The 14,844-nt window shown below is 66.4% G+C and overlaps 3 protein-coding genes across 3 annotated transcripts in view; 2 read left to right on the top strand and 1 right to left on the bottom strand.

Annotated features, from left to right (window-relative positions):
* Nucleotides 1–5,678: 5,678 nt before the first annotated feature.
* Nucleotides 5,679–7,020, top strand: EMIHUDRAFT_230800 (hypothetical protein; the record flags this gene model as incomplete). The annotated part of the gene is made up of 5 exons (XM_005784842.1): nucleotides 5,679–6,021; nucleotides 6,142–6,186; nucleotides 6,304–6,332; nucleotides 6,668–6,905; nucleotides 6,947–7,020. The coding sequence occupies 5 exons, from the start codon at nucleotides 5,679–5,681 to the stop codon at nucleotides 7,018–7,020; spliced, it is 729 nt and encodes a 242-aa protein (XP_005784899.1).
* Nucleotides 7,021–10,044: 3,024 nt separating this feature from the next.
* On the top strand, nucleotides 10,045–11,385 carry EMIHUDRAFT_112320 (hypothetical protein; the record flags this gene model as incomplete). Its single annotated transcript, XM_005784841.1, has 1 exon — nucleotides 10,045–11,385. One exon carries the CDS (start codon nucleotides 10,045–10,047, stop codon nucleotides 11,383–11,385), a length of 1,341 nt encoding a protein of 446 aa, XP_005784898.1.
* A 390-nt stretch (nucleotides 11,386–11,775) lies between these two features.
* Nucleotides 11,776–14,844, bottom strand: part of EMIHUDRAFT_456065 (hypothetical protein) — a gene marked incomplete at both ends in the record, with an annotated part of 6,295 nt that continues 3,226 nt past the window's right edge. Inside the window, 7 exons of the mRNA XM_005784840.1 lie at nucleotides 11,776–11,805; nucleotides 12,814–12,987; nucleotides 13,155–13,256; nucleotides 13,425–13,618; nucleotides 13,732–14,183; nucleotides 14,257–14,516; nucleotides 14,589–14,693. Coding sequence (XP_005784897.1) covers nucleotides 11,776–11,805; nucleotides 12,814–12,987; nucleotides 13,155–13,256; nucleotides 13,425–13,618; nucleotides 13,732–14,183; nucleotides 14,257–14,516; nucleotides 14,589–14,693 — 1,317 coding nt within the window. The remainder of the gene's footprint in view (nucleotides 11,806–12,813; nucleotides 12,988–13,154; nucleotides 13,257–13,424; nucleotides 13,619–13,731; nucleotides 14,184–14,256; nucleotides 14,517–14,588; nucleotides 14,694–14,844) is intronic.

Below are 14,844 nucleotides of genomic sequence, written 5' to 3'. Positions count from 1 at the left end.
CCATGCCGTGAACAGGCGCTTTATCCACCCTATATTCTTCTCTCGTTCCTCTGCCCGTGCCTTGGTCTTGTCGTTGTTTCGCACCCATGTCTGTATGGCAATCGAGGCTGCCTTCCCCACTACCTGTAGTTCACTCGTCACCTCTCCCGCGAGCTCCCTTCTCTTTCTTTCGGGTATGGAGTCCGTGAGTGCGGGTAGCGTGCAGGCAATCACGGGCGCTATTTTGTCGTACTCCTCTTCGGCGAGCGCTCCAAATCTAGACCCTTTCGCCTTTAAGGAGGCTGCCCTCGCTCGTCTCAGGAATGTAGCGGTGTCTTTTGAGTCCGGCGCCTCCCGTTCAACTCTTGCTGTCGCCCTCGCTGTGTGTTTGTCGAGCTTCCGCATGAAGTGACGCGCCTCTTCCTTATTTCCAGCGCAGCTGCCGCTCAGTATGTGCGCCAACGACGCCTGTGGTGGCTCACTGTCTTCTTGTTTCCAGTCGTCCCAGTCTCCCAGTTTCCCCGCGTCTCCTCCTTGCCTCGCGCGCCTCTTTTGTGGCCTCATCCCTAGCCGCCTTGCACGCTCTGCATCCCCAGAACGCACTTCTCGTGGCGGGGCCCCTCATTCCCCGTTTCTTTTCCCCCTCTAGAATACGCCTGTGGTGTGCCCCGTGTGGCACCCCGACCTGTTGTCTCACCCTGGCCCCCAAGATCGTTTTGGTCGTCACATTGTGATCCCCGACGTCGTCAAATGTCGCCCGCCTGTCCTTCCCCCCGTTCTCGTCCGGTAATCTCATCTTATTATCCCATCGATGCTTGAGGCTGGCTACTGCCACTTCGCTCCACAACCGTCCCGCCACCCCTGCCGTGTGCGATCCTGGCCTCACTGTCTTTCGATATTGCTCGCACACCCACTCGTGCGCGCTCTTACACATGTGTCCGTACGTCCGTCGGTCCACTATCTCCCTCTTCTCTGCGTTCTCTGCCGCCCCGAGAGGCGTGGGAGTACCTCGCCAGGCCGCAATCCCTAAACTTACGGCGGGCGCTCCTCGAAAAGCGCACACCTGCCTGCGACCCGACGGCGTGTCCCGCAAATGCCCAGCCCCGCGGCCGCGCCGCACCGCCGTGAGCTCTACTTTGCTTCCGACCCGCCCATGCGTTGGATCAGCCCGCTTGCGGCGGCGGCGCTCTGCCTTCTCATCGCGTGCTGCTTCTGGTGCTGGGAGCGGTCGCTGCTCCGCGAGGCGGCGGCGGCGGGAGAGAGGGGCAAGCCAGCACCCCAGTGCGGGCGCAGCCGCCGCACAGCCGCAACCGCCCCGGTGGCCAGGACGCCGCCTCTCCCGCCGCCCGACGACATCACCGAGGCCGACGAGCCCTGGTACTCGCGGCAGTCGTGGTACAGGCACGAGGCGGAGCAGGCGAAGGAGGAGGACGAGGCTGAGGGCGAGGGGCTGCCGTTTGCGCTGAGAACTCGGGGTGGCAGAGTGCGACACGGCCGCGCCTGTGTGCGAGAGGCGCCGTTTCGAAAGTTTGTACCACCGCCCGACGCCGAGGCGGCATGCATTGACATGACCGAGCTGTGAGGCAGTGTAGACTTTTTGTGAGTCGGTATTGTGGATAGTCTCCTAGCTGAAAGGATCCCTCAAAACCGAGACCTACCTCTTTCCTCCTCCTCCGAGTCTTCCGGCCCACGACACGCTTCCTCAAAAACGCACGCGATGCACAGTGAGACATAACAGTTTTAGTCGGGCGGCAGGCTGATCCGAGTTGACATAATTATGCTGAGCTGTCAACAGCAGCACACACTGCGGAGAACGGACCTGAGCCATAGCCTCGACTCGATCGAGCCGCTCGGCGTCCCCCGGCCTCGCATGGCCGCGCTGCGCCTGATGCTACCTCTGCTCCCGCCACTGGAGCAGCGGGCGATGGGCTTGCACTCCATCGCCGCCTCTCGCCGATCGCGCTCGCGCTGTCGCCGGCTGAAGGAGGTTCGGATGCGCCGCACCACCGCGACGGCATCCACCAACCACTCTGGCTCGTCGTCGGCAGCAGCGTCCTCCAATGCGGAGAGGCGCACAGAGCGGGTTGGCGAGCGCAGTGCAGCCGGGCGTCCGCTGGACTGATCCGCGATTGCGTCGACCAGCCACGCCGGGGTGTCGTCGCTCAGGGTGCCACGAGACCGCAGCGGGCTGGGAAGCGTGCTCTTTTCCGACATATCGACAGGAACTCGGGCCAAGGACGGAGATGGGGACGTCCGAGCCTTGCGACGTGGCAAGTTCACGCGGGGCATGTTGGAGCGCTGTAATCACACACAAATCTGCCTGTAAGGTTATTTTTGTTCAAAGCCCCGTCGCGGCCTGTCCACCACCACGTCTCGACCGCCTCCTCCTCCGCCTCCTCCGCTGCTCCTCCGCCGCCTCCTCCGCCGCTTCCTCCGCAGCCTCCTCCTCCACCTTTTCGCCAGTCTTCTTCTCCGCTGATCCCCGATCATCCGCCGCCTCGCCCGCGTACTTGCCGGCGTACCAGCTGGAATCGGCGGATCATCGGAGCAAGCTAGAGCCTCGCCCACTTACCGATTCCGCATGTATGTATGTAGGAAAATTCAGGGTTCGTCACGGGCCCCAACCTTCGACATGCGCGCGCAGCGCGCCCGGCGCGCAGCGCCGGGTGTCGAGGGTTCGGCGAGCGCGCGCAGCGCGCTCGGGCGCCATCCCGAGGGTTCCGAGGGTTCCGAGGGTACCCGACCGGCACCGCGCGCAGCGCGGGGCACCGCGGACCGCGCGCAGCGCGGTCTCGAATAGACGTAACACACACACTAGACACGCTCTCTCTCCTTTCTCTCTCCTCTCCTCTCTCGCCAGCCCTCCCAGCCCTCAGGGCTTGCGCTGGCGCGGCCAGGCAGGGGCCGCAGCGCAGACCGTGCAGGCACCTGCGCGGAGGGAAGACAAGGAATGAGGAGAGGAAAACGCCAGGCGGAAGGGAGGAGGCCGGGAATGAGCCAGGCTGCATGGGCGGCGCGCACCCTGTCGGCAGTGAGAGCGCTAACTCCCCCGCCGAAAGAAGGCGAACATGCCGCCGGAGCAGGGGGCGCTGGAGCAGCTTGCGCCGGAGCTGCCGCTCGAGCTGCCGCTCGAGCTGCCTGGGCCGCTGTCGGCGGGCCGGGCGCGCTTGGGCGCCGGTGGGCGCACATCGTCCACAGCCTCGAGAGGGCCGCTTCGCCCGACTCTCCAAGCCTGCAGCGCCTCCCGCCCTTGCACACCCACCTATGCATGGAGACACGACACCTGAGAGTCCATCAAGCCCGAGCAGAACACGAGCGTGAGCTGCACCAAACTGACAGCGGGTTCAAAGAGCCCAGTCCTGTGGCTGCCGAGGTTCTCGATGGCAGTGCTGAGGGCGGTGGAGGTGAGAGGTCCCTTGGCAGCCTGGAGCGAGAGCGGGACCTTCTGCGTCCTCGGCCCCTTCTCCTTGCGAGCCTCCCAGTTGTCGCTGTAGAGCTTGGCAAATCGCGCCTTGATGAGCGCGTCCAGCCTCGCAGCGATGATCCTGACAAAAAAGCGACTAGTAAAATGGCGGAGGAGGGGGGAGGCCTGCTGGTGTGAAGTAGGGGACACCTCGCGCCCCCCAAGTCGGTAGCCGAGGGCGAGAGAGCCGCGAGCTCCTCCCTGGTTGCCATGCTGCTGAACCACTCGAAGATCGTGTTGACGCGGTTCTTCTGCTTTGCGGTAAGGCCGGTCGGAACGCCGCCCTTTTGCATGCACTCGACGAAGATCTCCTTGGCCGTCTTCGCCATCAACCCAGTTGTCGCCGGCCAGCCCGCCGCTGGTACGCCTGACAGCAACCCTCCCCCACCCCGCTCCTCCTCCCCATCCTCCTCCTCCCCTTCCTCCTCCTCCCCCTCGTCATCCACGTCCTCGTCCTCCTCCATATTCTCGGTGGTGCGCGCGGCGGCGGGCGCGGCGGCGGGCGCGGCGGCGGGCGCGGCGGCGGGAGCGGCGGCGGGAGCGGCGGCGGGCGCGGCGGCGGGCGCAGCGGCAGCTCGGGACGGGCTGCGGCGCGGCGAGGAGGCTGGTGTGGACCTCCTCGAGGATGCGCCGCTTGTCGGCCCTGCCGCCGAGACAGCGCTAGGCCGGCGCTGGGGGGGCAGTTGGAAATCGGAGGCGGGCGTGAGCGAGTCGAGCCTGGTCTCCAAGCGGCCGAGGAGAGCCACCAGCCCGCGCACGTCAGCGCGCGACTTTGCGGCGAGGTCCTAGACGTGCGGCCGCAGCGCGCCCACCGCAGGCTCGGCGGTGCGCGCGTGTTAGCGAGAAAGTTGCGGGTAGAGCCATGCCCGACTTTTCGAAGGCGAGGCCTCTGCGACGAGTGCCAGCCGCGCTGCGGAGCCACGCCCTTCGAGCCGCGTCCCGTCGGCTCCGTCCCTGAGTGTGTCTCGCCTTGGCGACACACACTCGACGAGGACAGTCCTGCTGACGAGAACGTGTCGCGCGCCGGCGACGATTGCGGCGTGGTGGTTGCGTGTACGAAGCGAAGATGGCACGACCACCGCCCTGCATATCGCAGACCGGGCAAGGAGGGGCCTTCTCCCGTTCCGCGGAACAGGAGATCTTTCCCCCTCCCCCGGCCTGAGCAGCGACGGGTGGAAGGCAGCCCCTTGAGTCGAGGGCGGCGCGACCATTGCGCTGACTCAAAGACCAGCTAGCTGGCCCGTTCAGTACAGATGGTCTCGCCGCCCCGCTCCGCGCCGCCCGCCGCCGCGCCGCCCCGCCGCCCGATGATTATTAATTCATTATTAATTAATTAATAAGTAATTATACCACCCGCCGCCGCGCCGCCCCGCCCTGCGTCGCCCGCTGCCTCGCCGCGCCGCCGCCTCGCGCCGCCCGCCGCCGCGCCGCGCCGCCGCCCGATGATTAATAATTAATAATTATTACCCGATGATTAATAATGTGTGTGTGCGTGCGTGTGTGTGTGTGTGTGTTTGTTTGCGCGATGGCAGGGAAGGGCAGGGCAGCCGCGAGCCGCAAGTGGCGTCGGCGACGCGGCGAGGACACGATGGTGACGCCCACAGCGCAGCGTGCGCGGCAGCAGTGCCGCCGGCGGTCCCACGCCGCATCAGCGGCGCTCTGAGTGAGTCAGGCTGCGCTTCACAGCCTGCTGAGCACGTTCCCGACGAGCGTCGCGCCACGCGGGTCCGCCGCAGGCGACGCGGGCGGCGAGCCGATGCGCGTGTCGTAGGCGTAGGCAGCGCTGGCGAAGCGAGGCGGCCGGCGCCGGCCCCCGCAGGCGGTTGCAGCGAGAGCAGCGAGGTAAAAGACACTGTTGGGAAAGGGTGGGGAGCAGCCTGCCGTCGAGCAGCACGCCGCGCAAGCTCGCTGCCGGCGACCCGATCGAGAGCTCGTAGTCATGGTACTATTCAGCGCGCCATCGCGCCCGAGGCAGCCCGCCCTGTCTCTGTAGGCCTTCCCAGACAGCTCGGCGAGGCTGTACTCTACAGAAAAACAGAATGCCCAGAGCATGCTGGGCAGGCTCCCGTCGAGCGACGAGCCATGCTGGCTCCTCGCGGGCGGCGAGCTCGAAGACCCGCTCGGAGCTTCGCCCAGCCCGGCGAGCCCGCCCGCCCGCGGCCGCACCAGGGCGTGCGTTTTTCTTTTTTTGCACGCATTTTCGCGGTACGGCTCTCCTCGCAACTCAACTCGCTTCATGCCTGGCCGCAGCATCTTCCTCCTCGACGAGCTCATCGGCGTGGCGTCGGGTGGGAGGCCGGTGTCTCTCCAAAAGCTGCACGTCAGTCAACCCTCGAACTTCAAGGCTCCCACGAAGGCCCCTGCCGCGACCGTCAAGCAGTCGGCGCCGCCAGTCGCCGCCGGCGGAGGTGGCGGCGCGCTGCCTGCGACCAAACTGCTCTACCAGGCGGACACGTACCTCTTCACGGCCGAGGCGACTGTGCTGGAGGTGGGCGAGAAGGCGGGCGGCGGCGGGTGGGCCGTAGTGCTGGATGAAACCTGCTTCCACGCGCAGGGCGGCGGGCAGCCGGCCGACACGGGTACGCTCACCCGGGCCGGCGGCGGCGCCGCGTGGGCCGTGCGCATGGTCAAGAAGGACGGCGAGGGCGTCGTGAGGCACGACGGCGAGCCAGGCGGTCCAGCGCCCGACTTTGGAGCAGGAGACACTGTGTCGCTGGCGGTGGACGAGCCGCCGAGGAGGCGCCGTGCGGCGCGGCCTGGGAGACGCCGTCCTCACCCGTGATCAGCGCCTCTTTGCTCGTCGCAGGTACAACGCGCGGGTCCACTCTGCCGGCCACCTCATCGACGTGGCGATGACGCAGGCGGGCAGCACGTTGAGGCCGACCAAGGGGTACCACTTCACGCCAGGCGCGCGGCAGCGGCGGGGGCGGCGGCGGCGGCGGCGGCGGCGGGGAACGGGTTTGGTGAGAGTGGCGGTGGAGAGGGCGGTGAGAGTGGCGGCGGCGAGGGCGGCGGTGGCGCGTCTTTGCTTCCATGGTGTGTGTCCGCGGCGTGCTGCCCAACGCCCCTCGCTGCTGCGAGCAGGCGCGTACGTCGAGTACGAGGGCAAGCTCGAGGCGAGCGAGCGAGAGGCGCTGCTGCCGAAGCTGCAGGCGGCCGACCGGCCATCCACACACCGCCGCTTCCCGGAAGGTTCGCGGAAGCTGAGGGAGGCTTCGCGCGTAGGCGGCGATGGATGAGCTCATCGCGCGGGCGGTGCCTTCGACGGTGCAGACGGTGGACGCGACGGCGCTGGGCGACTACTGCTCGCCCAACACCATCCCGTCCGACCCGGCGCTTTGGGGCAAGGGGTGGGTGCGTGTGGTCGGGGTGGGAGGCATGGTCTGCCCGTGCGGAGGGACGCACGTCGCAGACACGAGGGAGCTAGGCCGCCCGATGCGGGAGGAGGAGCGCATTCTCGGCCGTCTCGCCGCCACAGCCCGCCGCGTGCGTGTTCCGCTGTAGGCGCCGTCAAGGTCGAGGCCGTCAAGGGGAAGGGCAAGGTGACGCGGATTTCGTACACCGTGCTCGATGGGTAAGGATTCCGGGGATGGAAGGGGGGGGGCGACAGCGTGCAACATCTTCTATTAGAAACGTGTGCTCCTTTGTTAAATAAATAAATAAAAACGGACACCTTACTGTGTTGGGTAAAAAGGAACAGGTCCCCGCCCGTGCGATCTTTGTGCAGGGTTCTTTGTGTGTGGGGTGAGTTGTGCTATGTGTGCAGTGTGCGCTCCTTCGACGTTCTATTTTGGGGCATAAATTTGAGCTCTTTTCTCTGAGCCCTGGTCTGACAGCCTGACAGCAACCCCCGGACAGCGCCTGACAGTGCCCGACAGCCTGACAGCGCTGACAGCACTTTCTCTGACAGTCTGACAGCACGTGTCTGACAGCCTGACAGCAGAGTCTGGCAGGCGAGGGGTTCCGTCGCTGTCAGGCCCTAACGTGACAGCCTGACAGCTGCCTGACAGCCCGACAGCACACAGTGGCCTGACAGCAGCGCTGACAGCCTGACAGCCCGACAGCAGCACAGACCGTACACAGACCCCGTAGAGCCTCTTTCTTGTGCCCCATTGAGGGTATAACAAAGTTACATGCAAAGACATGTGAGTGTGGTCCATGTCCATGTAGTCATGGGATGGTCATGGGTCTCTCTCTCAACCCTCCCGCCCGCCACCTCTGCGGATCCCTCTCTAGCACCGGCGGCTGTGCTACTACAAATGAAGCTACCAGCTAGCCTTCTGGGGCCCTACAGTCATATGCCTACGGCGTCTGGGTGGGGGTGGCCGTCTCCAAGGACAGCTCCAAGGTCTTTGCCATCGGCAACATTGAGCAGGTGGCCGTCGCCGACGGCACAGTAGACGCGCGCCGCGCCACTGGCAGCTCCAGCGCAGAGTACCTGCGCCAGCTCTCCATGAGTCAGCGCAGCAACGGGGTCTTCATCAACGACCCCAAGGGCCTCTTTATCCTCCGGTGGTACCGTGAGGTGAAGGGTGACAGGACCCCCCCAGACGGCCCGCGCTACCAGAACAGAGCGTGCAAGTACTACAAGCTGACGAGCGACAACGATGGGGAGGCCTCCGCTGGACCAGCAACTACCAGATCATCAGCAAGGTGTACCTGAAGAAGCACTCCACCCTGCCTCTCTGCTATTCTCTCAGTGCGGCAGACAAGAAGATGGTGACGTCCACCATGAAAAAGATGGTGGGACCGGAGGCAGAGTAGAGGCTAGAGTATGTATGTGTAGTAGAGTCCTGCTTGATCTCCTCTTGATAGTGTCATAAGTGTGGCTGGTGTGTGTCAGAGCCTGACAGCACCCCGACAGCACCACCTGACAGCACCTGACAGTAACAGCCCACCGTCTGACAGCAGCAGCAGCCTGACAGCTCTGACAGCTCCGACAGCGTCTGACAGCAACACCCGACAGCTCCGACAGCACCTGACAGCTACAGAACCCCTCGCCTGTCAGACATGCACCCGACAGCACCCGACAGCACTGACAGCACCTGACAGCTGGTCTGACAGAGGCACCTGACAGTGCCTGACAGCTGCCCGACAGCCCGACAGATCACCTGACAGCACCTGACAGCCTGACAGCCAGGGCTCAGTCTTTTCTTGACTACCTTCCCTACACCGAGCGTGTGCTGCTGCTGGCCCAACAAGATCCTCATTATCGTCGGGGTCTCACACAAGCACACCGACACCGTGGAGCGTGGTGCTGTGCACGAGGTGGTATCCTCACAGCACCGCGCGGTTCTGTCCGCGCCGTGCGTCGATAAACCACCATGGTGTGCGCCTCTCCGCCGCGTGTTTAGAGCCCCCGAGCGGCCCCGCCGGCTGGTCGCCGATGCAATACATATCGGCCAGCCACGGATAAATTGAGGGCCGCTCATAGTCCATCCCGCGTCGGCGGGTTCGCGCCACGTCCATCGGCTCCAGTAGCCGCAGGCAGCGCACCGCGAGGGCATGATTGAGCGGCGCGGTGAAGAAGAAGTCCCGCATGAGCTCGCGTTGAGCCGGATGCCCCTCCCACGCCTGCTTTGCTAGGAACCAAAGGTTCTTGAGCTCCACGCGGTGCCCCTCCATCGCCATCGCCTCCTCGTCGAGCCCCACGCGTCGTTCGAGCCAGGCGTCGGCCCAGCCAGCCGGTGACGAGCCGCCGCCGCCGCCAGAGCCCCAGCCATTCCATGAGCGGCTGGACGGCTCCTTCCGCATCCGGTATGCCTCGAGTTCGAGGACCATCCGCTCGGGCCGCCGCGCATTGAAGTAGGCGGCCGTTCTGTCGAGAGCGTGCATCGCGGCGGCGTCGGCGCGCCGGCTGTCCTCGACGGCCGCCGCCTCTGCCTTTTGAAGCCGCTGCCGGTCGCCCTCCTTCAGGTAGGTGCGTATGCCAAAGGTGAGGCCTCCGGTTTGGCAGCAGAGGATCGTGCTGTGGAAGAGCGGCCCCGGCGGGCCTGAGGGGAGCATGGCGCGTAGGCGCGTCCACCAGGCCATCTTCGAGGGATTGAGAGGGGGAGGGGCCCGGCCCGCGGTGCGGCTTGCTCTGTCCCGACCAAAGTTTGGGACGCATCCACCTCCGCCTCCACCCCCACATCAACACTTCCGGCTACACGCCCTCGCATCTCCGTCCGCCTCATTCCGCGTCTTTCCCCAGCCCCAAGCAGCCCCAGCCCATACTAGCTTTTATGCTTCTTTGCTTTTTTTTGCTTGCTTTGCTTGCTGGCTGGCCTGGCTGGTACTCGAGTATGTATGTATGTATGGTTGGTTCGTGGTTTGGTTGGTACGCACCGATCGACCGACCGACCGCCCGCCCACCCTGGGTCCTGCTATTCCTTTCACTGTTATGCGCGGTGGAATAAACCCGAACCCTCGTATCGGCGAGCCATTCCTGTCGGCGTCCAATGATCCGGCAAAAAAAAGGCGCTCGAGTGTCATTCCGGGCGGCTAGGCGCTTGAGATGCGCGTGCTGCGTACGAGCGCGCACTTCACACGGGCTAGGTCTGCCGCCTTCGCGCTTATTCTCGCGCCCCGCAACCCGCCGGCAGCCGGTGACGCGTCGGCCGATGGACGAGGAACGTAAGCGGCAGCGTCGGCCGCGCGCCAAGCACCTGCAGGGGTTCGGTGTGGACTGGCGGAGGCGCGGGTACCTTTGCGATGACGGCCTCAGCACTACCGACGACGAGGAGCGCACGCGCTTCTCTCAGAACGGTTGCAGGGCGGCGCGCTCCGCCTTGCTTCGCCATGTCGACCGCGATGGCCGCAGGGAGACCTCGTACCAAAAGAAGCGCTTTCGGGGCGAGGTCGGCGGCTGGGGGCGCCACCGGGGCGCAGGGTTTTACGACCCTGGCCTACACGCGCCACGCTCCCGCGAGGAGGAGGAGGCGAATCTTCGAGCCGCCCTCACTGCGTCTCTCAACGACAACGTTCGTCCCTCGCCCTCTTCGTTGCCCTCTTCGTTGCCCTCTTCGTTGCCCTCCCTCGGCCCCGAGCTCGAGCCGCCGCCTCCACCGTTTGTCGAGCGTCAGTTGCTCTGGCAGCACCGTTCCTGCTCGCCCTGGGGCTCACTCGTCTTCATCGGACCTCAGTGCGGGAGCGGCAGTGGCGGCAGCGGACCTGCTGTGATCGATGACACGCGGGCGGAGAACGCCGAGCCTTTCGCCCACCCGCTGTACGAAGAGGTGCCCTGGCCCGGAGCCTTGCCGGCCGACCGCGACGCACTCGCACGACGGTACCAGCGAGAGGCGGAGGCGTGGTCGAGCTGCGCCATCACCGCCGCGGCTGCAGCTGAGCGTGAGCTCCTCGGCCTTCTGAAAGCAAAATCGACCTTCTTCCCGGGGTCGCTGCCGATCCGCGAGGGGGAGGAGAAGTGTCACGCTGCCACCAAGCTGGCGGCGACGACGGCCAGCGCAGCGGCGACTGCCATCTCCCGCCTCGCCGCCTTGCCGCCATCAAAGGCGTTGCCGCCATCGCCGCCGTCCGACGCGTTGCCGCCCGCCGTCGGTCCCTCTTTACTCGCCTACGCGGCCTACTCGTCGCTTCGCGGAGGGAGCGTTCCCGACGGACTTCCGCCGTACATGGTACGTGCGGCGGAGGGGGAGGAGGAGGGGCAGAAGGAGGAGAATCAGCAGTGGGAGGATCCGGAGGACGACGAGTGGGACGAAGTCTCGGAGGACGAGCCGGAGGAAGAGGAGTCGGGGGCTCACCTCGGCGAGGCTGCTGCCGCACTCGCGGGGCTCGGCGCGGCGGCGGCGGCGGCGGCGGCGGCGGCGGCGGCGGCGGCGGCGGCGGCGGCGGCGGTGGCGGCCTCGGAGTTTGTGGACTTCGACGTCAGCGACTCGGAGGAAGAGATCGAGGCGCCGTGTGCCGTGATCGAGGAGTCCGGCTTCCTGGATCAGCTCGACTAAAGTGAAGCGCCCGCGTTAGCGGGAGCTCCCAGAGCCAAGAAGGAGCCGCTCGGCCAAGAAGGAGCCGCTCTGTCGATTTGCATATGACGAGAGGACACTGTGGCGGACACATATCGCGAGTCGAGGGTGTGTGTGCGAGGGTAGCCTTGCTATCCACCCCGCCCGTTGTCGCCCGCACTCCGTTGGCGGAACCCCCTTTGCGCGGCTGTCCCGCGTGAAGACCCGGTCTTCATGTCCAACTTGTCAGTCGTGTTGCGCCTCTAGTAGTGACAACGTGCTGGCGGGGCATGCCAATTGCGCAACGCATACTATCGGCCCGCTCTGCCGGGGATGCGTGTAACATGTCGAGAGTGGAAAGAAAAGCATTTGACGATTAAAAACTTGTCCTCCTCATTTACTGGGCTGCGTCTCCGTAGCGGCCTGTACATCTGTACTGTACGGCATGTACGATGTCTATATAGATCGCGTGGATGTGCACGTGTGCAGCCCGCCCGGTGCGACCCCCGCGGGCAGAGGGGCGGCAGGGATCTTGGATGGAGGTGTTCTGCTGCTGCTGCTGCTGTTACCTCCGGTCCACACGGGTCCTCCCGTGCTAGGACAACAAGGCCCCACGGTACACGGCGTTTCCACACTAGGCGAGTCACGCATGTGTCGTGATTGGGATCAAAGCGCTGACTGAGAGTCATGAATGAATGTATGTGTGTGCGTCAGCTGGTGTGTGTATGTTGTCATGTGAGACGCTCCCGGCGGAGCGACTCATTCATCTTGGCTTGGGTCTGCTGCGCGCGGGAGCTTTGTGCGCGACAGGGGCTTGGCCTGCGGCGGTGGAGCTGCGGCCAAAAGGCTGGCGGGGCAACGCCCGTCCGCAAGGTCTCGCGCCATGCGCTGCGGTTCGCGGCGAGCTCGGGCCAGCGCGTCTTGTCGATGCGGAACATCTCGAGCGCCTTGAAGATGGAGCGGCCGTACGTCATGGACGGCGAGCCTATCGGGCGGCGATGGGGCACCCACGCCGAGAGCAAGCGGCGAGGGAGCCTCGTCTCGTAAGGCATGCGGCTGACGTGTCCAAGCCACCGGAGCTGCCGGCGAGCGATGTAGAACTCGATGGAGTCCAACCCCAGCCGCTGTCCCAGCTCTTGGGCCGAGATGTGATGCTCCCACGCCTGGCTGCGCGACACCCGGCACATTGCTCGTAAGTGATGGGCATGCATGCAGCGCAGCCGCCGGACAGCTCCTCGGTCAAACTCCACGTCTCGCAGCCGTAGAGGACGGTCGAGAGAACAATCGCCTCGTAGACCGCCTTTTTGGCTTTGTTGGAAGTAGATGGGGAGGCGAAGACGCAGGCGCGCAGGGCGCCAAATGCCTTGCCACCCGACTCGACGCGGGCGTCGACCGGGACCGCTGCTGCGTCGTCGCCGTCTCGCGCGAGACCGCGATGTCGCCGAGGGTACGCGGGATGGCGGGAATCGAGATGAATCGATCTACCACCTCCATGAAGCCGTTGTTTGGCAACATGATCGGGGAAAGGTCGGTGCCGTCGAACGAGGTCGGATCTGAGTAGAGGTGGTGCGGCTTTGAACAAAACAGCACCTCAGATTTCGACTTCTTGAGGCGCGGGACATGGAGAGCGAGCCACGTTGCGCATTGGCAACAATCCCGACCCACAGCACACTCGCGACAAGGCGCCAAACCAGAGTACAGTGAGCTGTGAAGCGAGGACCGGGACAGCCACCGCACGCTCAGGCAACCGCTCCCTCCGACTTGACGCGCACCGGCATGCCTCCGACCGGCGCAGCCCCCTGCGGCTGCTCCGTGTCTGGCATGGCGCTGCAGTCGTCGGCCGGCAAGTCGTCGAGATCGATGGTGTCCGCTGCCTGGCGGGCGCGCTTGGCGGCATGTGCCGCGTCAGTGACGTCAGTCACCTCCTCGTCGTCGTCGCTTCCCTTCCCTCCGTCGGCGTCGCCGCCGTTGCCGCCTCCTCCGCCGCCGCCGTTGGTGCCGGCGCCGGCCGAACGGCCAGGCGCCGCCTCGAGCCGGCGGACGGCGTCGTTGGCCGCGATGAGCACCTCGCGGCAGGGGGGCGCGAGCTTGCGGCGCGCCTGCAGCGTGCTCTCGCCCACCTCGTCCCACGCGGGCGCGTAGGCGGAGCGCAACCCGGAGAGGGTCCGCTGCAGCACCTCCCGCTCGAGCGTCTTGCCGAGGCCGTCTCGCATCTCCTCGAGCTTGGAGATGATGCCTGCGGGGCGCGCGCGCGGTCGCACAGCTCATGGCGACACACAGCTCTCGGCGACACACAGCTCTCCCACGAGGGAGGGCAGGGGAAGGGGGGGGGGGGGGTGCGGCGGCGACAGTCGGACGGCGCGCCGTCCGCGGCCGCACGAAACATCTTCGGCGCCTCCGCCCGCACGTGCTGCTCGAGGATGGCCACGCGCCGCCGGTGGGAGCCGGTGCCGGCCTCGGCGGTGGCGGTGTCGTACCCGGGCAGCATCCGCCCCTGCACGATCGGCTCGATGCCGCGCGAGAGCTCGCGCTGCTGCTTTTGCGCCGCCTCGCGCACCTCGGACAGGACTCCGGCGAGCGCCGACACGAGCGAGTCGCACGGAGCGGCGCCGAGGCCGGCGGACGGGACGGAGGCGTCCGCGAGGGCGGCGGTGAAGGAGGCGTGGAAGGCGTCGAGCGCGGCGCGCACCTCGTCGCGGAGCGAGTCGAGGGTCGTCTGGAGGCCCGAGAGGAAGGCGCGCTCCCACTGCACCGACACCGCCTTGAGGATGGGCGCCGTCAGCGCCTCGTTCATGTTGAGCCTGCCGGCAGGGGTGGCGGCGCATCACCGCACGAGGCGGCGGCACGGCTGCGAGTCCGGTCGCTGATCGGCGCCGGAAGACGCCGTGCCGGCGCGTGGTCGCCTTGTACGTCGCCCAGTGCAGCCCGCCCTGCGTCACGGAGATGCCCCACGCCCCGGCGGTGGAGAGCGCCTCGGAGGCGGCGGAGGCGGCGCCCTGCTGCAGCTGCGGCGCGACCTGCGTGTCGAAGGAGGCCCGCACGGCGTCCTCGGCCGCCTTGCACGCCGCCTTGAGCCGGCGCTGCGCCTCGGCGGCGCGCTGGTCGTACGCGGCGCGGAGAGAGTCGCGCGTCGCCTGCGGCACACGTATGCCCATGTCGGGGACGCGTCGTGGACGCGTCGCTTGGGCCATGCCCCTCGACCACGCCTGCGGCAGCCGCGACTCACACTCGAGCAGCGTGAGGGACGAGCGCGCCAAGTCGCGCATGCCGAGGCAGCGGCGGAGCGAGATCTCCCTGCGACGGACGAGCGCCTGACGCAACGGGGTGGGAGGAATGAGGAGGAGAGGGAGAAGGCGAGGCAGGGGGGGGCGAGGGAGGGTCAGCACGGCCCCTGGCCCGGGACCCCCCCCTTGGGCTTGGGCTCCTCCCAGTTAGCCAACTTGCCCGGCCCTACGCCCCACT

Source organism: Emiliania huxleyi (assembly GCF_000372725.1).
Source record: "Emiliania huxleyi CCMP1516 chromosome Unknown EMIHUscaffold_167, whole genome shotgun sequence".
Lineage (NCBI taxonomy): Eukaryota > Haptophyta > Isochrysidales > Noelaerhabdaceae > Emiliania > Emiliania huxleyi.
Note: the sequence above shows the minus strand (reverse complement) of the source record. Positions and strands in the feature narration are given on the sequence as shown.